The 22812-nt window shown below is 37.0% G+C and overlaps 1 protein-coding gene across 4 annotated transcripts in view; it reads left to right on the forward strand.

The window, feature by feature from the left end:
* The window catches only part of cadps2 (Ca++-dependent secretion activator 2), a 112982-nt gene that overhangs the window by 14544 nt on the left and 75626 nt on the right, over positions 1 to 22812 (forward strand). For all 4 annotated transcript variants that reach the window (XM_087796604.1, XM_087796605.1, XM_087796606.1 and 1 more), the window contains exon 2: positions 16278 to 16391. In XM_087796604.1, coding sequence (XP_087652730.1) covers positions 16278 to 16391 — 114 coding nt within the window. The remainder of the gene's footprint in view (positions 1 to 16277; positions 16392 to 22812) is intronic.

Below are 22812 nucleotides of genomic sequence, written 5' to 3' on the forward strand. Positions count from 1 at the left end.
ATTCATCTTTGTTTCCTACATCCCTACTTTAATTAAAGATAATTTAATTAAAAGGCCAACTAATGTGTTGATTTTAGCGTCTCTTATATTTATCTTGGACCTCCATCGGTGGATACTGATCCGATACCAGTATTAAAATATTAACTTTATTCCCTATTGTGAAATGAAAGTGCTCATGCTTTTAATAAAAGGGAAACATTTCTACATATAGAATCACAAAGTTGACATTTATTCAAATAAAATGTGTAATGCTTTCCAGCATTTGAGAACCAAAAGAAAATAAGAAAAAGGTTGCATTGTAATCGTTGTTTCCCTATAACATGAAAAAAACATTGACGGTCTGTGAAGTTGACAAGTTGGTGAAACAAAATACTAAGACTCAATAATAATAATAACACTTTTGTAGAATAAACGAGACAAATAAACGCACACTTCCGTGCTTCAATATTAATTAGGTTTTGAGAATAAATGTAAGTTGGAACAAGAACATATATAATCTTATATTAGAACAACATAATGAAAAACAAATCAAGTCTGAATCTGATTCACAAAAGGTGCATATGCAGGTCTGCGGGGGACCTGACACCACAGAGGATGTATGGAGGACTTTTGTAATAAAAATCGTAAATATGAACAATTTCAATACAATAAACACTCAATCACATTAGTATTGACAGATACTGCAGTTTGCTGGATTTATTGAATGATGATAGTTTTCTGTCACGATCCTCACACTGTCGCGATCATCATTTGACCTCTGAACAACATGATTTAAAAGTAAGTTAGTAAAGCGTTTAATGGTATTAGTAGGTATTAGTATTAGTAAAGCAAACTTGTTAAATGTCATTATGTGTAATTCATCATCCTGAAGTTTGCAAAATTTAAATTTAATTGAGGGTCAGCTGACATCGCACATACAGCCTTTAATTAACCAGTATTAAACAAACTCTCTATTTATCGGATTAAGTCAGATTACAATAATGAAGTCAACAAAAACACGGATAACAAGAATGTTTGTTGTTGTTGACTTTCATCCGGTCGACTGAAAGTTTCTCTCGTCTCAACGGAACAGAAAGTGAACTTCTTTGTCTTTCTTTTTTGATCTGTTCTTATTATTTTTCATGATTTGTGTTTAGATGCTTAATGGAGTGAATGGTGTTGAATCTTCTAGCGTGATCTCTCTTCCAAATATGCAGTCCACAAAAATATAGTTATTAAATATTGGATGCGTGGATCGCAGTTTATACACGTATATATGTTCAGATTTAGAGAGGCTGGATTGGGCCAATTCGATACCAGTTTTACTATCCTTCGATACCAATTATAGTTTTTGATAATGGGGAAAGTTTGGTTCATTGGAACAAAACTTAACAGTGGCCTTGGGAGAAAACTTCTGCATAACTGCTGACGTTGCCTAAATCTCCCAAAGGAGATCTCCAAAGGGAATAATAAAGTGTATCAATCTAGTTTATCTATCCATTTAATCTGTCCCTCACTTGGATCATGATCTCATCCTGAACCAAAAATATGGACTCAGATTTAATACAACAGATTTTCATGTCTTCCGCTTTACGCTTTAACCGATCCATTAAGAGATGAAAGTCATGGTCCTTTGAAGCCAACAGGACAACATAATTGCTAAAAGCAGTGACCCATTCCTTAGACCACGAAACCAGATTCCTTTAAGAACCCCAGCTGCACCTAGAAATTGTGTCCATAAAAGCAATGAACAGAATTGGTGTATGTGGAGTCCAATCTGCAGTGGAACTGCAACTAGAGGCTATGCAGACAGAGCTTTGGCACTAGTGGTACAAGAAATTTGGTAAACAATTTCCCAAAGGAGACCTCCTGAGGGATCAATAAAGTTTTACCTTACCTTACCTTAAATGGACTGATATTATGAGGGTTCTCTGATACCCAATAGAGTATAAAGCGGTTCACCCACCGTCTTGTCCAAAGGGGTGGACCCCACCAGCCTGGCGTCTCTGACTAGGGGCCAGAGTGGGAAGTGTCAAACCCCTCTCAAGAGTTTTGCTTCTGCAGCCCACGCTACATTTGCATTTCCTTTTTCAAAAGCCCAATCAATTATCTTTGTCACGTCGCAGGGTTCAAAGCATGTGTAAAAAGTAGCAGCTTATAGTCAAGAATGGTTAGTCAAAATGCTTGCTCTTCTTTCTCTTCTTTTGCCTCCCGACAGTTGCTACTTACTTACGCTAACCTGATTGAGGGGCATTTGACAACATGCGATTTAAGATTTTTTTTAAGGCTCTGTCTTTTGTCAGCAAAGCACAGAACTTTCCCTGCCCTGGGGAGGTCAAGCAACTCAACAGACTCTAAAGGTTCCACTTAAACTTGAGGACGGTCTTGTTATCATCCCATCAGTCACTACTTATCATGTGACTACCATATCTTCTATAGACTCTTTATCGCTGCAACTGATTTTGATTGATGTTTTTTTTTTTTTTGCACGTCAAGCTTGGTATTAACGAGAAGTCAACCTTTTTCAAAAAGATGCTGTTAAACTGCTTCTCCGACAGCAACTGTAACCAGTTAATTCTTCTTAAGTCATTCCTTCCAATCGTATATGCTCATTGCCTGTCATCTGACCATCTCATTGCCTCAAAATTGTCGGAAGAGACTTTTATTTTGATGCTAAAGTACGAAGGCTAAATATTTGTATAAAGGCTAAATATTCTACACTATGTTTTAAAAAACTAAATGCCGTCTTTGACTACATACATTTTTTGGTTTGTTTTGCAGTCAAAGTTTCTGAACCATTACATTTCATGGCTTAAAAAGTCAAAAACTACAGTTAAATTATTAATTCACTAATGTGATCCATTCATTCTAATTGATTCATTTAGTATATGGTTTCAAATACTGGATGTATTTGCATTAGATTTAAATAAATGTATTTCCAGCCTTCCACTTGTGAGCCACTTCATGTTTTAGTTCTGTTTGTTGACTTATTTTCACTACAAAACATTTTTCTCTTCAGTTGTTAAGATTCCTTTCAGAGATTGATAAATGATGGAAGTTTCTACTCTTTGTTCTCTTTCTGTGTAAATAAAATAAGTTTGTGGAAAAAAGGCTTATTATTGATTCTTTAGTTTGTTTTTTTCTTGTTGGATTGTGTTCATAGAAAACCTAAATTTGTTGGCCAAGGTATGTATCCGCTTTATGACTTTGTTCATGGCAGTTATCTTTCACAGGTCTTTCCACATACTTTCTCTCTTTACTAAACACCTCGTTTGTAGCATCGTATACGGTAGCAACTGAAAGACCATTGGAAATCATTTCTATTACAAAACTTTGTCTTTATTCTCTGAAGCTGGAAAATCCAACTTTGAACTGATTTTTATACCCAATCCTCCACTATTCTTTTTTTCTTTTTTTTTTAAACTTTTTTTCTCAATTATTCATAACCTATTTTCCTTTACTATTATTTTTCCTTCTTATCCTCATGAAATGTGACTCGAGGGCAGAACTTTAAAATAATCACATGCCTGAGACCGGAATTGAACCATATGCCTAATTATGCTAAAGTGCCTCTGCTTACAGCCGATAAAGCTGTGTAAAACTAAAAAACACACATGCACAGTGTTGACTCTGTATTCAGGGTTAAAATTTAACACAGATACTGCTAAATTGTCCTTGTTGTTGGTTTATTTTGGATGTGGAGGTCCAGGGCTGGTGTGCATACACATGCTCTGTGGTTGTGAGGCTGGTTGGGTGTACTGCCAAATTCTCTGAAACACTTTTGGAAGGAGATAAATGAACATTCAATGCTCTCTCTTGGATGTTGTCATGATTTCATATGAATACCAATATTTGTACATCTTTTTGATACTTGGATACCATTTCTTCCCTGTATGTTTAACCACGAAACTTTGTCAAAATAGTACAAAATCAATTAAGGCTGCACGATATTGGAAAATATGTGCGACATTCGATATTGGAGTCTTGAATTGCAATATCGATATTATTGTGATATTTAAAATATATATATATATATATATATATATATATATAGTGGGCCAAAAAAGTATTTAGTCAGCCACCAATTGTGCAAGTTCTCCCACTTAAAATAATGACAGAGGTCTGTAATTTTCATCATAGGTACACTTCAAATGTGAGAGACAGAATGTGAAAATCCAGGAATTCACATTGTAGGATTTTTAAAGAATTTATTTGTAAATTATGGTGGAAAATAAGTATTTGGTCAATAACAAAAATTCAACTCAATACTTTGTAATATAACCTTTGTTGGCAATAACAGAGGTCAAACGATTACTATAGGTCTTTACCAAGTTTGCACACACAGTAGCTGGTATTTTGGCCCATTCCTCCATGCAGATCTTCTCGAGAGCAGTGATGTTTTGGGGCTGTCGCCGAGCAACACGGACTTTCAACTCCCTCCACAGATTTTCTATGGGGTTGAGGTCTGGAGACTGGCTAGGCCACTCCAGGACTTTCAAATGCTTCTTACGGAGCCACTCCTTCGTTGCCCGGGCGGTGTGTTTGGGATCATTGTCATGCTGGAAGACTTAGCCACGTTTCATCTTCAAAGCTCTCACTGATGGAAGGAGGTTTTGGCTCAAAATCTCACGATACATGGCCCCATTTATTCTTTCCTTAACACGGATCAGTCGTCCTGTCCCCTTAGCAGAAAAACAGCCCCAAAGCATGATGTTTCCACCCCCATGCTTCACAGTAGGTATGGTGTTCTTGGGATGCAACTCAGTATTCTTCATCCTCCAAACACGACGAGTTGAGTTTATACCAAAAAGTTCTACTTTGGTTTCATCTGACCACATGACATTCTCCCAATCCTCTGCTGTATCATCCATGTGCCCTCTGGCAAACTTCAGACGGGCCTGGACATGCACTGGCTTAAGCAGGGGTACACGTCTGGCACTGCAGGATTTGATTCCCTGTCGTTGTAGTGTGTTACTGATGGTAACCTTTGTTACTTTGGTCCCAGCTCTCTGCAGGTCATTCACCAGGTCCCCCCGTGTGGTTCTGGGATTTTTGCTCACCGTTCTCATGATCATTTTGACCCCACGTGATGAGATCTTGCGTGGAGCCCCAGATCGAGGGAGATTATCAGTGGTCTTGTATGTCTTCCATTTTCTGATAATTGCTCCCACAGTTGATTTTTTCACACAAAGCTGCTTGCCTATTGTAGATTCACTCTTCCCAGTCTGGTGCAGGTCTACAATTCTTTTCTTGGTGTCCTTCGACAGCTCTTTGGTCTTGGCCATAGTGGAGTTTGGAGTCTGACTGTTTGAGGCTGTGGACAGGTGTCTTTTATACAGATAACGACTTCAAACAGGTGCCATTAATACAGGTAAGGAGTGGAGGACAGAAGAGCTTCTTAAAGAAGAAGTTACAGGTCTGTGAGAGGCAGAGATCTTCCTTGTTTGAAGTGACCAAATACTTATTTTCCACCATAATTTACAAATAAATTCTTTAAAAATCCTACAATGTGGATTTTTTTTCACATTCTGTCTCTCACAGTTGAAGTGTACCTATGATGAAAATTACAGACCTCTGTCATCATTTTAAGTGGGAGAACTTGCATAATCGGTGGCTGACTAAATACTTTTTTGCCCCACTGTATATATATATATATATATATATATATATATATAATTTCTTCACTTAAAAATACAAAAAACAACTTAGCTCATTAGCATACGGCAAAGACGGACAGATTTACTCTTGTTTGGAAGTTCCGCGATCTTATAAGAACTGAAAACAACTGAGAAGAGATGGAAAAGTACCTATAATATGTTGCTTTATTAAAAGAAAGTTGAAATAGATGAGTGACTGACTGGTTCACTCGTGTTTGAGTAGCACTCATAAGTTGGTCTTACTTCTTTGTATATACTGAGCCGTGCTAAGTCTGCGTGCCAGCAAGACGTGTCGCCATAGCAACCGAGCCTAGCAAGCTGCGCTGCACAGTTCATAGACAGAGATGTAAACGACGAGACATAGAAGTACAAATTGACAACTTTACAGAATGTGACTCTAATTGGTCAAAGTGCACATTTAAGAAATGCTTTGACTGAATGATTGATCGATCAATGAAAAATGATAATTTATCGCAGATGTTTTCGATATGCATACTACACATGCCAATATCACGATATCAATATTTTTTCGATATATCGTGCAGCCCTACAGTCAATCATTTTGAGATCTAGAAGAACAAGAACTGAAATATGGCCCTGATCAGAGGCCATCAGCAGGTTGTTACTAACTTTAAAAATAATTCAGAATAAGGTCCAGGGGGACGATAGACTCCAACAAAGCGAAGTGACTGACCTGATCTCAAGGTTGTATTAGATATGCAAAGTATAATACTGGTGAAATCAGATTGTGGTCTAGTAAAGGTTGACCGACATGAGTTGGTTATAGCTGCGACTCCACCTCCTCGACCAGAGCGTCAAGGGGCATTAAAGTTAATGTGGCTTGGTGGTGTTGATTAATTTAAAGATACATAATCATCTATAGACAGCCAGGTTTTGGTTAAGCAGAATAAGTGAATGGTTTTATCTGATAAGAGTTCATTATTTAGTGCAGCTTTTGAGGACAGGGATCGGATATTCAACAATCCACACTTAATTCTCCTGTCCTGCACAAGAGTAGCGGAAGTATGTATTTGAATAAGATTTTCAACTCTTCTACTGCAGGCCTTTTTTCTTGGTTTTATCAAAACTGGCAGATTCACCCTCTCTATGTGGTTAAAGGCAGGAGACTGTTGTAGGATGAAGGCATAAGAGTGTGTGAGACTGCAGTTCTGCCTCCTGGTCTGAGTTGTCACGTTAAAAGAGGACTAACAAAACTGTCAACATTGCTGGAAAATAGAGACGCTCCTTTCCAAAGTGGGATCTCCTAATCAGACCAGGTTTTCCCCAGAAAGTCTTCCAGTTGTTTACAAAGCCAACACTGTTTGCGGGGGCACCACATCGACAACCAGCGATTAAATGATGAATAGCGACTAAACATATCATCATTGCCATGTTAGGCAGGGGTCCAGAAAACACTACAGAGTCCGACATTGTTTGTGCGTATGCACAAACGGACTGAACATTAATCTTGGTGACCTCTGACCGGTTTAATTGGATGTCATTGCTGCCGACATAAATACTTATCTTACTGTATTCATGTTTAGCTTTAGCCAGCAGCTTAAAATTTGATTCAATGTCGCCCACTCTGGCCCCAGGTAGGCAGACTACGGTTGCTGGCTTCGCTAGTTTAACCTTCCGAAGTATCGGATCGCCTATAAACGGAGCTGGTTCCTCGACCGGTGTCGACCTGTTCGAAACGCTAAGGTGTTGGTGGTGCTCTGTGGGCTTTCGTCTTGAACTATTTCTCCCACGAAAAGTCACCCACCAACTTCACACTGCAAGTGAATGCACCATAAAAGGCCACTCTAAATGCAGTTTTGTTTTATTGGGGGATCTGTTGGACCACTCCTCTTCAATGGCTTTGCAAAGTTGCTGGATATTGGCAGGGACTGGAACACGCTGTCGTACACGCCGATCCAGATCATCCCAAACATGCTTAATGGGTGACATGTCCGGTTAGTATGCTGGCCTTGCAAGAACTCTGATGTTTTTACCTTCCAAGAATTGTGTACAGATCCTTGCAACATGGGGCTGTGCATTATCTTGCTAAAACATGAGGTGGGTGACAATGGGCCTTAGAATCTCTTCATGGTATCTCTCTGCATTCACAATGCCATCAATAGAATGCACCAGTGTTCTTCATCTATAACATATGCCTATGCATACCATAACCCCACTGCCACCATGGGCCACTTGATCCACAACATTGCCATCAGAGGACTTCTCACCGACACACACTCTGTTTGATGTATTCCTTGTGTCTCCTCTGGATCAAGGTGAACTGCCTCCCTAGCTTCCTGAAATAACACAAGGAACACCTCAAACACGTTTGATTTCGGCCTCCGGGTCACCTTGAGTTAGAGGCTGAACAAGGGTTTAGTAAAAGGATGATACAGTGCAAAACAACTTTTTTTGTTGGTCTCAATTTGCCTATTTGTGTCTTCTAAGATGATTCCATTTTAATGGTGCAGCTCACTTGTCTTCTTTAAAAAAAAAAAATGTTAACTGTTAATACACCATTTAAAAAAACTCACAGTACTGCCAGATGTTGAAAATCAGTTAATAGTACTAAATCTTGGTTTTGGTTCGTATTTGGTTGAATGACATTTGTATGCCCCTTTAACTGTTAAAACATACAGGGAAAACATGTATTATAATAATACTTTAATATCTTTAGGAATCACTACCTCAACCTCACACTTTTCTGCCAAGAAATTTTCCGGAAGTGTCTTATGCCTCTCAACCCATGTGCCTGGAATGAGTTAAAGTTGGCCAAGAACTTGAGAAAATGTAAAAACATGCTTTGCAAATCAAGTTTAAATCTATTACTTTATTGACTAACACCACCATAACCCTATTTGAGGGCCTGTCTTAAGCATACACACAACATTTAGAAAGTACTTCCCAGCGCAAACACATTTGCAAACCAATTCCAGTCACTATTGTGTGTATCGTGTGTATCTGCCAATCAAATGAGGTCTGAATCGGCAGATCTGTTGTGTGGAGTCCCTCAAGGTTCTGTTCTGGGTCCTTTATTGTTTTTGCTGTACTTGATTCCCCTCGGTAAAATCATTCAGAGATTTCCTGATGTTTCTTATCACATTTTTGCTGATGACATCCAGCTCAACTGCTCTTTTGATCCAACTGAGCCCCAGAGGCTGAACAGCTTAGTCAATTGTTTGCTAGAAATAAAACAATGGCTCAGTAAAAACACTTTACAGCTAAATGTGGACAAAACTGAAACTCTGGTGATTGCTCCTGATGATAAGGTTCCAGGTTGAGTCAGTACTTGGGTGACTTAAGTCAGTCTGTCAAACTGAGCCTGAGAAACCTGGGTGTTGTATTTGATAAAGACATGTCTCTTGTTCAACACTGCAGAAAACTGACCAGAAACTGTTTCCTTCAACTCTGAAAAATCTCTAAACTTAGGAAAATGTTGTCGGAACATGATCTGGAGCTTGTAATCCATGCGTTTGTTTCTTCTCGTCTGGACTATTGTAACAGTTTGTTTTCATGTCTTAACAAGAAGGAGCTGTCTCGCCTGCAGTTGATTCAGAACTCTGAAGCGATAATTCTAACCCGCTCAAGTAGAAGAACTCACATTTCTCCGATCCTTAAAACTCTTCACTGGCTTCCAGTTTCTTTCAGGATCAACTTTAAAATTCTGGTTCTTACTTTCAGAGCTATTCATGGTCAGGCTCCTCCTTACATCACTGATCTGATCCAGCCTTTCACCCCAGCTCGGGCTCTGAGGCCTGTGGATCAGAATCTACTGATGGTTCCGCACACATGGACCAGAGGAGAGAAATCCTTCCAGGCTGTTGCTCCTAAGCTTTGGAACGATCTTCCTCTCTCTTTGCGCTTGATGGAGTCTACTGACTCCTTTAAGAAACATCTTAAGACGTTTCTATTTTTTCAGGCTTTTCCTTGATTTTCTGGAACTCCTGTTGTGTTCTCAGTTTTATCTTGATCTTTAAAATATATAGCAAGCATGTGAGTTCTCAGGTAGACAACACTACAGCAGTTAACCAACTAGTCGGTAGGCACTAGCTTTTTTTTTTTTCTTGTTCAATACTTGGCTTTGACAATTTTCTCTCATATCATCATACTTGCCTAAAGTGCAACTACTATGAAACCCAACTTTCCTGAATCATGTGGTTTCAATGTTGAAGTCTTCCACTCTAAGAAGTCCCTCTGCCTCATCGTGAAGATTTTTTGAAGTTATTACTTTATAAAGTTCTCCCCAGTCTGAAATCACGGTGAACCAGAGGTTACGTGAGTGGAGTTGGAAACGGATGAATTTTGACACTCGGATGAACATATTAGTTGTCCTTTTAAGAGGTCTGACTAGAAAAAGTTGTAAAAGGATCCATGTATTGTTCGAAGGATCCACGAGGAAATCACAGATGGCCATACAATGATTGTATATTATAAGCTGACCTGGCAAAGATAACCCCAGAAATACTATTCTATTGTGTTTGCTAGGTGTTATTATAGTTTTCTTACTTTCAGATCTATTCATGGTCAGACTCCACCCTACATCAGTGATCTGATCCAGCCTTACACCCCAGCTCGGGCTCTGAGGTCTGTGGATCAGAATCTACTGATGGTTCCACGCACACGGTTCAGGACCAGAGGAGAGAAATCCTTCCAGGCTGTTGCTCCTAAGCTTTGGAACGATCTTCCTCTCTCTCTGCGCTTGATGGATCTACTGACTCCTTCAAGAAACATCTTAAGACGTTTTTATTTGTTCAGGCTTTTTCTTGATTTTCTAGAACTCCTGTTGTGTTATCAGTTTTATCTTGCCCTTTAAAGTATATACTTAATTGAATATTGTTGATTGTTTAAGCGCTTTGTGACCCTGGTCTGGAAAAGCGCCATATAAATAAAAAGTACTTACTTACTTACTACGTTCCAGGACCACATGCAATAAGAGAAAATTCGCAAAGTATTGGAACAACCATGTATAAGTTCTGTAATCACTTTTGTATCAATTAAACTATATATATATATAAACATGGCACTTTATAATCCAGTGTGCTTTATGTTTAAAATAAATGTTAATTACTACAATTAATTAATAAAATTGTTGACTGTGTACCCGTTTACACATGTTAATGTTGACACCACTCAGATTAGGGGTGTCAACGCATAGTAACTGAGAGACATTTCAATGTTTTACAATTCTCATCTCTGCACCACTCTACATCGGTTGAATTACATTTAAATTATTTTTTCACGATGATCAATTGATTTAAACGGCCTTCCAATACATGCCGAGGCGAAGCTTCCGCTTCTATTTTTAAACCTCCATTGGTGAAGTCACAGTCGACATTTCCATCCCCAGTGTCACTTTTGATTTTCATCTCTTCTCCCTGCACTTGTACCACCCTCCACCTTTGATTTTCCAACTCATTTGTTTTTGTGCTGCAGTGTGTCAGTTGATTCATTATTTTTCTTCATCCTGGTGGAAACTCTTTCTCTTCCAGTGTCTTCATCAGGAAGTCTGTTCTTTGTAGGATTGTGACTGTGACCTTCAGCTCTCGCTGGAAAGGCTCGCAAAGGAGTGTGAAGCGGCAGGGATGAAAATGAGCATCTCCAAATCCAAGTCCATGGTTCTCAGTTAGGACACGGTGGAGACCATTTTCCGTGTTGTGAATGAGATCCTGCTCCGAGTGGAGGAGTTGAAGTATCTTGAGATCTTGTTCACGTGTGAGGAAAGAATGGAGCCTGAGATCGGCAGGCGAACTGGGGCGGTGTCGGAAGTTATGCAAATGCTGTACCGATCTATGATGGTGGCGAGTATGACCGAAATAATAAGATCAATTAATAATTATTGATGGTGAATCAAGTGGTATGCGCAAATCATTTGTTACAAGTATTTTTAGTTGAGAATGACAACCTACATGAACAGTGTATTATGTTTTGTACCAACAAATTTTATTTTTGTTAATGTTGTTAATAGAATTTATTGACTATTGTTAGTATTGTCTTTATACAAATATAGCTGTTATAATGCCTTTCCATTATTTTGCGGCATTCCTATCAAATTGGATGATGTTTTTAAAAAAAGAGAGAGAAAGTAAAATAGTAATTAAATTATATTAAGCTAATGCTGCTTCCTTAATGATATGCACGACACAACTCCTAGTTGACATCACTGTCTATAAAAATGAGCACATGTCACGAAGCTATGAGAAGTCATCAGTCTGAACCCACAGAGGTGTTAATAATGGGAACCTCTCCCCGCTGAGTGTCTCTTCACTGCGACATCATGAATTTTTATCAACACCGAGTGCTGCAACACAGCCTAAACCCTCAACTGTTTATCAGAAGCAACAGTAGTGGAGAAAAAAGCTAAGAAGCAATGATCTCACTCTTCCTTTTTAGAAAACTGGAAGAATAAAAACTTTAAAGATCACTGGATTATAAAAGCTGAACATGGAGGACAATACACAATCACTAGTGGTCCAGAACCAGTAATAATATATAATTAATAATAATATATGCTAATAATAATATGGACAAGAACATATCTAAATAGGGAGTCATTAGTTGTACTGTTGTAAGTGTGTATATATGTATGTACACCACTGTGCAGATGTATGTAAACTGATATCCATTGACATGAATGAAATGAACAAATACAATTGGTGTAAAGAAACACAACAGCACAAGAGATTAAACATTAGTGTTGATGATAATAATAATAAAGTTACAATGTATATCATCATTGGTGGCAGAAAGTAAAGATTCAATAAATAAGTAATAATGTCAAAATGGACAAAATAATGTTTTTACAGAACGGGACCAAATTAGGCTGAGAAGCTGTTCCTCATTCTTACTCTGTATGCTTGTTAATATTATTATTATTACAATAAATATTAGAATGTAGAAATGAAACGTGATAATGATGGGGCTGGGTATCGGTCCCAGGAATTTCCGATACCTTAACTTCGATATTGGTTCCTGAACTATACTTTTATCACAATTGGGGGGAAAAAATAAAAATTAAGTGATTACACATTACACATTGTACAAATCTTGAGTTTAAATTTTCAGCAGTTTTCAATACGATTTCGACCCCAAGCTTGCAGAAGTAAAATTAAGATTCTAAAGACAATACAAACGATTGTCAAAACAATCTAATTTTTACTTCCTTTTAACGTAGCTTTTCTTTAGAAAAAAAAAATTAACTTTACTTATTTTTCAGAACACAGACAAGCCCGCTAAAATAAAGTAAATATAAAAATGTATATATTAGTATTTTTTATTGTAAATATTTTTATAGATATATACAGTAAACCATTAAAGTTAAATATTTATTAAAAAAAAAAAAAAGGTATAACTTTTTTTTTTTTTAAATAAAATTGCGATATACAAATGTATTGATATTTTCTCATTCCAGTAGTTATGAAAAATTGTTTATGTTTAACTAGAAAATGTTTTAATTTCCTACCATATATTAATTGGTTTTATCAACGTTATTTATTGAAGATATTTACCTCATAAGCATCAGTAGAAGCTTTTTTTAAGCATTCTAAACGATTGATATCAAATAAGCTGTTATGTACAGCAGGTGGTCAAAGTGATCTGTAACTTGCTCGTTGAAGAATAGTAAACGTAGTTTAGCCCAAGTTTCAATAGATAGTGCCATATTCTTCAAAAGATTCTTCGACCATGTTCCATCGTATTCCTCTTGTAGCTTTCTCTTTTGAAGGTGTGAATGGTATTTATTAACATATCGCACATTTTTGTATTATTCTCACAGGTCTTTAGGATTAACAAACTTAACAGTGAGGTTTATAACCACTCCTTTAATGCATTTTGTTAAAGACCTTTGATCCTTTACAATAATAATATACAGAGCGTCCCATACTAAACAGCTGTGTTTGCATAGATATGTACCCGCTAACGTCAGTTCTGGTATCTGTCTAACAGAGGCGGGGGCTTTGTAATTATTAATAAAATGCTGACTTCACTTGTTTGAAACATGTTTACCAACCTAAGTGGAATGATATCTCAGAAATATTTAAATGAAAAGTTTGATTTACCACTTCACCTGCACCCAATTGTCTTTATTGTTGTTCTAATACATGAGGGATCTGCCAAGCTCTTGTGAACCTCTCGTGTGGTTAAATGGTTTTAATGATGTCTGATTCACAGTGCTGATGACCAACTCAAACGGATGTGGCTGTCCACTGTGTATCAAGGGAGGAAGTGTTTGTGTACTGGGTGTGAATATTCTTGATTTTCGAGCTCTTGCAATCTGCCTGGCAAAGATAAGACGGCAGGAAGTTTCTAAAATAACTTGCGGGGCTATATTCAGTCATTCTGGTTCAAAGATCAGGTTTGTATGACTTTTCACTCTTCAAGTATTGATTCCCAAAATGTTCACGTCTTTAGAGGTACTGGAAACAAAATGTAAATTAATTTATTTTAAATGTTATTGAAATACTTGGTTTTTTTTTGGAATGTCTTATGAATTCATGTCTGTCTTAATTAAGACATGATGTACGTTTTTTGTTAAAATTAGATCTTTGCCACCATCGCATTTAAGCTAATGCATCATATTCAGGTGTGTCAACTGAATGGAGGAAATTTCAGACAAAGTGGTATCTATCATATTTGATACATGATTGTTGGCAAACCTGAATAACAGATATACCAGATATATTTGCGAGTAATTACGGTGTGTTATTTATAAGTGTTTTTTATATTTCTATATTTGGTCAACTAAACAAGACTGACTAGTTTAAATTGCAACATGTAAAGCAAAACACTCCAATACAATAATGTGAATTAAGAATCTGTTAAATTTCTTTTAAAAAAAACAACAACTAAGTGCTTGATATACACATTATGAATCAATAAATAAAAAAAATTTAGATTTGTATTCAAAGTTTCTGACTTGCAACTATCTAAACAAAGAAAAACACTGCTGATGGGTTATTTCGGGGGTAATTAAGTTCCATTTGCATCGAATCAGTCTTGATCAATGGCTTTGATCAACATAAAAACACTTGGTTTGAAGAGAGAAAAACAGACAACTGAGTCTTTTCCACTTAGATCGGCACGACTGTTTTGACAGCTTATTTCACACCATGATTTAAATGATTGACAAGTATGACACCTGCTATGATTGACTGTCTTATCTCATTAGATTAGAGGAAATTGGAAAATGTTTCCAGCCAAAGATTTTAGGGATATTACTTTGAATCAAAATGTTCCTTCCAATGTGTCCACCCGCAACATTTGGCAGTAGAGGCGGTAACAAATACTACTAGCACAGGTCTCTGTATGAAATGGATATACATATGTGTGTGTATATATATATATATATATATATATACCATGCTTATGATCTGAGAAAAAATGGAAATGTTGGTTTGTACTCCTACAATGAGCACAAGTTGGGCATGAGTCTTTTCATGCCATGAACTAGGGCAGAGCGATTAATTGTGTCACGAACAACTTGTCTAATCTGATGATGGCAGCACAGATCAATTAAAATAACCTGACTAAAGTGTTTTCCATGCGTTTACATCCTGACATTGGTTCTTAAATTTGAATTGAGACGTGCATCTCTGCTTGCTGCTGGCATGTTTGTGTGTGTGTGGCTATGCTAATGCAAAATGTATTACCTTGTACAATCACACAGTTCAAATTATTTAAATTACAATGATTCAACAGGTGAACTGAAATTAGTTTTACTACTGTTCTTAATCCATGCTTAATCAATGCATAACCCAAAGTTTTCCATAATTTAGGTTAAATATTTGTGGGTGTGTTTTAAACTGTGCCAATGTCTTCTGATGCTGTTCTGTTAAAGCTGCTCTCAAACAAGAATGTCAATCTTGTAATAGTAAGTAGGTAGGTAAATAACAAAGCGCTTAAACGACAAATGTGTCACAGGGGAAGTCTTATGGCCTTCGAATGGTCTAAAATGAGTTTAAAACGATCCACAGACCAGCTAAATGATGTATTGAGATCCTCTATATTAATCCGTTTCCAATAGGGTTTTCCTCACAATCATGCAGAACTATTGCATTACAATCAGAAATTGTTATTGCCAGAGTTATAAACACAACCTCATATATTTTGTGGTGGGAATACATAAACAAAGAATGGAAAAAAATATGAATTAAATAAAAATAGGTCAATAAAATAAGAGATATACCCATAAAATATACATAATGATACAATAAATGTTGTTTAATAATATTCAAAGTCCAATCAGCTGTACTTTTACAAACATAGTTTCCCAGTCTGTACCCAGTATTATAACAGAATAAAAAAAACAAAGTGAAAGTGAAACAGACTAAAATGGGAGAATTTGCAAGAATTACGTGACTGAATGAACTAATGTTAATTTATTTAGTTGAATTTCAGTTTGCATTGCATTTGTAATCTGTTTTTTATTTTCCTTGCCACCATTGTATGTACCAAAGCTGTTCCTAAGCTATCAAACTATCTTGTCAATCCAATACAAAAACTGTGTATTGTTTGAATACAATTAAATATTGTTTAATTGTAATCACAACTAAAATGTAATCTGTAAGTCAGACTCTCTCTCCTTATCTTTCTCTTTTTAACACACCCATTTCTCTTTCACTAATCTTTTTCAATCTTTATTCTCAGGTGAACAAGCAACAGCTTCAGGCAGTAAAGGAGAGATTCCTTGCCTTCCTCAACGGAGAAACTCAAATTCTGGCAGATGAAGCTTTCTGCAACGCTGTTAGGAGTTACTATGAGGTAAATCTTTATTGCTTCTCTACCTGCCAGTTAATGGCTTACATATGCCTCTTACTTTAAATGTACTGGTCCATATCATGTAATGCTCTAAATGAAACTAAACAAATATCAAACTATCAAACAGAACAGAAAAGTTAACCGCTTTGTTTTGTTTATTTCTTGTTTCTTTGATCTTCTCTTATTTGATGCATCTTTAGATGTTTAATAAAGTTAGTTGAATCTTCTAGTGTAATTTCTCCTCCAAACATCCGCTCACATCGACACTGCAGCAGAGCCGCTGCTTGACAGACTTTGAGAGGCTGGATCGGACCAATGCCCGATCCTAATGTTGGATTGGTGCATCCCTACTTGCCACCTCTCTCAGCCAGTGAAGGAGACTACATGGTAGAAGACAGATGTAGTTCGAACGACCGTATGCTCAAATGGCAAGTTTTTGGCATATCTTGAGAGATGCTATAAGAGAGTTAGAGCTTAGAATAATAAAACACAAAAAGATGTAATAGGTCAAATCAAATATTATATAAAAAAAATCAGTTATGATAATGTCTTCTTAGTCTTCTACCCTGGCAGGATGAAATGGTATTTATTCAAATAAAGTTTTTAATTTTAACCAGCATTCTATGGACAAAATGTAAATCAATAAAGTTTTATATATCTATCTTTTTTATCTAAATAAGAGTTAAATCGTAAGATTTGTTGTTTCCCTTTACCCTGAAAAAACGGTCTGAAGTTGAAATGAGTGGTGCTGTTAGCTCTGTTGTTAGCAGCAGCTGCTTGACGGGCGCTGTAGCGTGGTGTCAGTGCAAATATGGTAATTAAACTGCTTGGATCAGATGGTGGATCGGAGCTTTAATTACTTACTTACTTTTTCACCGATACCTGATCCGACTTAGAGAGTCTGGATCGGACCCCATACCCGATATAATATCTGATCAGAGCATCCCTACCTGAAAATCTTATGTCAGCAAAATAACATCATCACAGAAGGCTTTGCAATATTGCCTGAGCAAGCATCTGTCTCAAATTCCTTTTTAAATGTTTAACTGACAGTGAAAGTCACACTGATCATAGTTGAATCAATTGGAAAACAAATCACTACTTCACTTTCCTATTTTTAAAACTTTTTAACCACTTTACGATCTGCCCAATTTCAATCTTGTTAGGCCAACATATGTTTCTATCAAAAAAGTGGATTCAGATTGAATGTGTCTTTTTTTTCTCTCTTGTTTTACTCTAGAATGTATCTTCCCTCCCATGTTGTTTTCCTGAAATGAATTTTCCATCCTGTGGTTTGAGATCTTATCAACCAGTTGCAGCTTGTGTTGAAGACTTCACGAGAGGGAGCTTAACTGAAATGACTGAATCTCTCTCTGGTTGTAGATTTTTCTCTGTAGAATTGCTTAAGGGGGTCAGTTGGTTCTGCCAGCAATCATTTTCATTCTGTAAATCATACTGGATGAGTTTGCTTCGTGCAAATACGCTGAATGTGGTAGCAAAAGCAATTTGACTTTTCAATATATTAATTCTGAATTGCAAAGTTGCGTTGTAACATGTTGAATTAGATTATATTGAACGGGTGTTCAATGATATCCATTCAGTTGGTTACAGAAACTAGAATCAGAAAGAAGAGATGCATTTCCATTCTATGATAAACAGCATATTATTGTGGAAGTGAAACAGATGGAGTGTCAGTTGCACTACACAGCCTTCCCACTGCCTCTACTCATTACATCCATATTTAACTGGTGCCTTTTCGTGTTCAGTGCAAACTAAACTGCTGACACTGCAGGTCCAAATATTGTTTTTGGCTCTTTGCAAAAGCCTTTCAGTTTCCCATGTTTAGTCCAAATTGATAAATACTTCAAAGAGTTTTGCCTAGACCAGGTTGAGCAACCTTTGTGTTTTTTTTCTCAGTGTGTATAGAATGTACATCAATTGTACCTACTCAACCCAAAATCGGTATCTGTTTGGAGAGTGACTGATCAGTAGGGCTGAAAATTAAAACTATTTTCACTAGTCTCCAATTAATGAAACCATTAGCCGACTTATCTTTTAAAGAAGACTGGAAATTATTTCTTAAATTTAGTTTGAGGTTGCTTTTTATTATGTGCAAATGATAATGAAAAAATGAGAAAAATGGGCACTTTAATGAAAAATTTACCTTTTTTACTATGCTTCTTGATATATAAAGTAAACCAATTTCCCTTTTTATAAAAGACAGATGGATAAGGAGAAGAGTGAGGGAGGATATAGTGAGAAAAAAGAGGAGAGTATGGGAGAGTCCATGGAGGTGCTGGAGAGAACTCGGGATCTGATGACGTGGTGAAGATCCTGGATCAGCAGCAGCTCTGGAGGTGGAGCCCTGGGGCTCCGGGAGAGAAATAAAGAGGTGTGGGTTTAAACTGCACAGGTGATGAATGTAATGCAGAAAAGAAGGATATACAGAGCTCGGTGTCTAAAACTCCTCCAGCATTCTCAGCCTATAGCAGCTAAGATAAACAGTTAGGTTAATTATAGGCTTTATCGAAAAGTAAGGTTTTAAGATTGTTTTTAAACATAGAGAGGGTGTCTGCCCTCCGGACAAAAGCCGGTAGTTGGTTCCACAGCAGAAGGGCTTGAAAACTGAAGGCCCAGGCTCCAAATCTACATTTAGAGATTTGTGGTATAACTAATAGATCTGAGTTTAAGGATCATAAGGTCCTAGAGGGTTGGTAAGTTTGTATTAGATCTTTAATGTATGTTGGTGCTAGACAATGTAAGGCTTTATAGGTTAAGAGAAGGATTTTAAATTGTATTCTAAATTCTACAGGAAGCCAATGTAAAGAAGACAACACAGGGGAAATGTGTTCGTGCCTCTTAGTCTTAGTCAGGACACGAGCTGCAGAGTTCTGAATGAGCGGAAGAGTTCTGAGAGACTTCTTAGAACATCCTGACAGAAGAGAGTTACAATAGTCCAGCCTGAAGTTAACAAAAACCATAACATAAAGTATATATCAGAACCATGTCTGTTTCTTTGGCATCGTCGTGCCCCATTTTCTGTTGACGATGTCCACGAATAGTTGTAGACCTAGTCGTCAGTTATTCTCTTGTGAAATCAGGAATTTTGTCAGTTGCACTTAATCAAGTACAGAAATTAGTATAATAATCAATAATGATTACAGATCTAAATGTGTCCTTGACCCCCTGAGTGTATGCTAGCATTACACATCAATCATGATAAGGATTATAAAACTAGTTTTAAAGACAGCCGGCATTTCTGCTTCAGAATCAGCTATGCTCTTGTGATCTGAAATTATGATCACATTTTCTTTCATCATCCTAAACTTCTATGTTAACCTTATCTGTAATTTAATTTGTATTTCAAATAGATGGCGCTCAGAATGTCAATCAGAACAACTGGACGGGGTCATCATTACAGCTCATGAGCTAATATCCACACTGACAATATCAAGGTCTTAACCTGATGTCATGCAGAGCTGTATTGTGTCCTGTTGTTCTTCATAGAGCTGGTCTGACGGACATAATTAAATATCCCAGTTATGCAATTAACACAGCGTTATATTGGCTATTATAGTAATTAATTCAACTGTTCCCAACACTTCTCTTCTTGTGAGGATTCTCATTAAATTAAAAAATGAAAATGAATACAATCTGTCCACTACATCTAAATGTTTAGTTAATTCAACCATTCAAAAATACATTGATATCATTTCAGACCTGCAGCCTGTGTGACATTGGTTTACTTTCCGCTTGGGGCATAGCCTCTGATCGGCTGCACCTCAAGTCGGCTCCTGCTATTGAGTGTATGCTGATATTTTGCTAATTTCACTATGGATATGCCTTAAGCCTTACGGATCTATGGTCGTGACTCTCTGTTTAGCATCAGAAAGTCGATGTAGGACTTTTACACATGACATCGACACGGATTCTCAGGAATATCGGCTGTCCTGTCAGGGTGCTGGTGACCAAGATGAAACCCTCCTCCTTCTCGTCAGACGTCCTTCCATGTAGGCTATTTATTAAAGTCTTTGATGTAATTGGCCCATGGGTAACCAAAATGGTAAACCTGTCCCTTTCCACAGGGTTTTTTTCCACAGTGCATTTAAACATGCCATTTGTGGAGCCTTTACTTAAAAAGCCAGGCTAAGACCTGACTAATCTCATTCATTTCAAGCTCATTTCTAAGCTCCCATTCCTGTCCAAAATATTGTTGAAGGTGGTGTCTGAGCAGCTAACATTGTTCCTGGATCAGAGCGACATCCATGAGAAGTTTCAGTCTGACTTCCGTAAACATCACTCTACGGAGACAGCGTTACTGAAAGTGTCCAGTGACATCATGATGTCGGCTGACTCAGGTAAATTCACTGTTCTGGTTCTCTTGGATCTGTCCTCAGCCTTTGACAGAGTTGATCACCAGATCCTGATGAGAAGACTGATGGGTGAAGTGGGACTGTCTGGGTCTGTGTTACAGTGGTTCCAGTCATACCTTTCTGGGCAGAGTTTCAGTGTATCTGCCAATCAAATAAGGTTTGAATCAGCGGATCTGTTGTGTGGAGTGCCTCAAGGTTCTGTTCTGGGTAAAATCATTCAGAGATTTCCTGATGTTACTTACCACATGTTTGCTGATGACATCCAGCTCTATTGCTCATTTGGTCCAACTGAGCCCCAGAGGCTGAACAGCTTAGTCAATTGTTTGCTAGAAATCAAACAATGGCTGAGTGAAAAAATTTAACAGCTAAATGTGGACAAAACTGAAACTCTGGTAATTGCTCCTGGTTTCAGGGTTGAGTCAGTTTTCTCTTGAGGAAACCACTGCTGATAAAGGTATTATAGTAAAAGAAAAGAAAAGGGAAGAAAACCTAGTGACATTCAGAAGAACACTTACTGATTCAAACTGGATTAATTAGACACAATTATCCATCCTTTTAAATGTCAAAGTACTGTGTCCATCTGCATAATAAAAATCCAATTGAAACCCAAATACATTTTTAATCACCCATGCCCGACCATCTTCCATCTAGACTAGACATCTATAAATACTGCAATCCTGTCTTGAATTGTCAAGTTTAAAATATTAATTTATATTTTTTTAAATTCATGTTTAAAACCATGAATATGTTTATTTCATCCCCAGATCACTGGGGAAAAAAAATCATGTTATTACTTGAAGCTCATCTACCTGGACAAAAAATACCGCCCAACAACCAAGGCATAATTCTGCAAATAAAATAACATCTACATTTTTCTAAACACATAAAATCCATTAAGTGTTAATTATCATGTTTACATCAGTAGTGCAGGTTTATTTGTTTCCATTTATGCTGTAAAATACATTATATAGTCATCTCCAATATTCTCTGAATCTCTAAATACTTTACTTTAAAACAGTATCTATTGTATATATTTTACAATGTATGATTAACACTTAGCCTGCAAACAGAGTGTTTGAATTTAAAAGCAACACAAATTTTTTTTTAAGTGCTACCAAAAGCTGTACTTTATAATTTGTATACCCAACTTCCAAATGTGTGTTAATGTTTCTCTTTAGACTAAACCCAAATCTGTTGGAAAAGTTACGCTATCAGTTTGACTCCTGGCATATGATATAGTCACGGTTAAACCTTTCATCTCTGAATTATCTTGTTTTTAATGAAGATGAAGTAATTGGATTTTGGTATAAACTGCCTGATCAATTTAGCAGCTAGATGTTCTGTGAACAATGACACACGACCCCCTTAAAAATCCACACAGTGGGTGTTCCTATCCCGGTTACTTTATATAACCATTTTTAAATGTCACATTTTCCTGAGTTTATCCTTGAACAAATACGGTAACTCCTAACGGAAAAATATTCTTAATGGAAATTACAATTTAGTGCAAATATTCATGCTATTTTACAATTATTTGTCAGTTCATGGCATACCAACATTGGAGGCGCATAGTGACACAATCTTGGGAGTCACAACTTGGCCACCACTACAGGTGTGTAAATAATTTAGTGAAATTTTGAGGGGGCAATTATTTCTAACAGCAGGGAGAGTAGAAGTCTCCTACTGATCGATTCATTAGCTATAATGCTTGACATTTATGTTGCTGGATGAGAGAACATGCAGAGTCAGGTAAACAACGGGGGGGCAGTCTGACCAACATCAATGTGGATTTATGTGTATAGGTTTATGTCTATGTGTGTATCTAAACGCCCCCATTCATATACTAGGGAGAAGCACCTCATCAATATATGTGTTAAGTATCAATTCAAAGGCTCCTCAACCCAAATAAATAACAAGTTTTACTGTACTGTGAGAAAACTTGCTATGGAAAATCAAATGTACTTTATGTCCTATTTAAATATTCCTGGGAAGATCATTAATTGATCCAAGCCAACAGTGGCCGAACAGGGGGTCAGGAGCTCCAGCAGGTG

This window comes from Callionymus lyra, chromosome 8 (genome assembly GCF_982586985.1).
Source record: "Callionymus lyra chromosome 8, fCalLyr1.hap1.1, whole genome shotgun sequence".
NCBI lineage: Eukaryota > Metazoa > Chordata > Actinopteri > Syngnathiformes > Callionymidae > Callionymus > Callionymus lyra.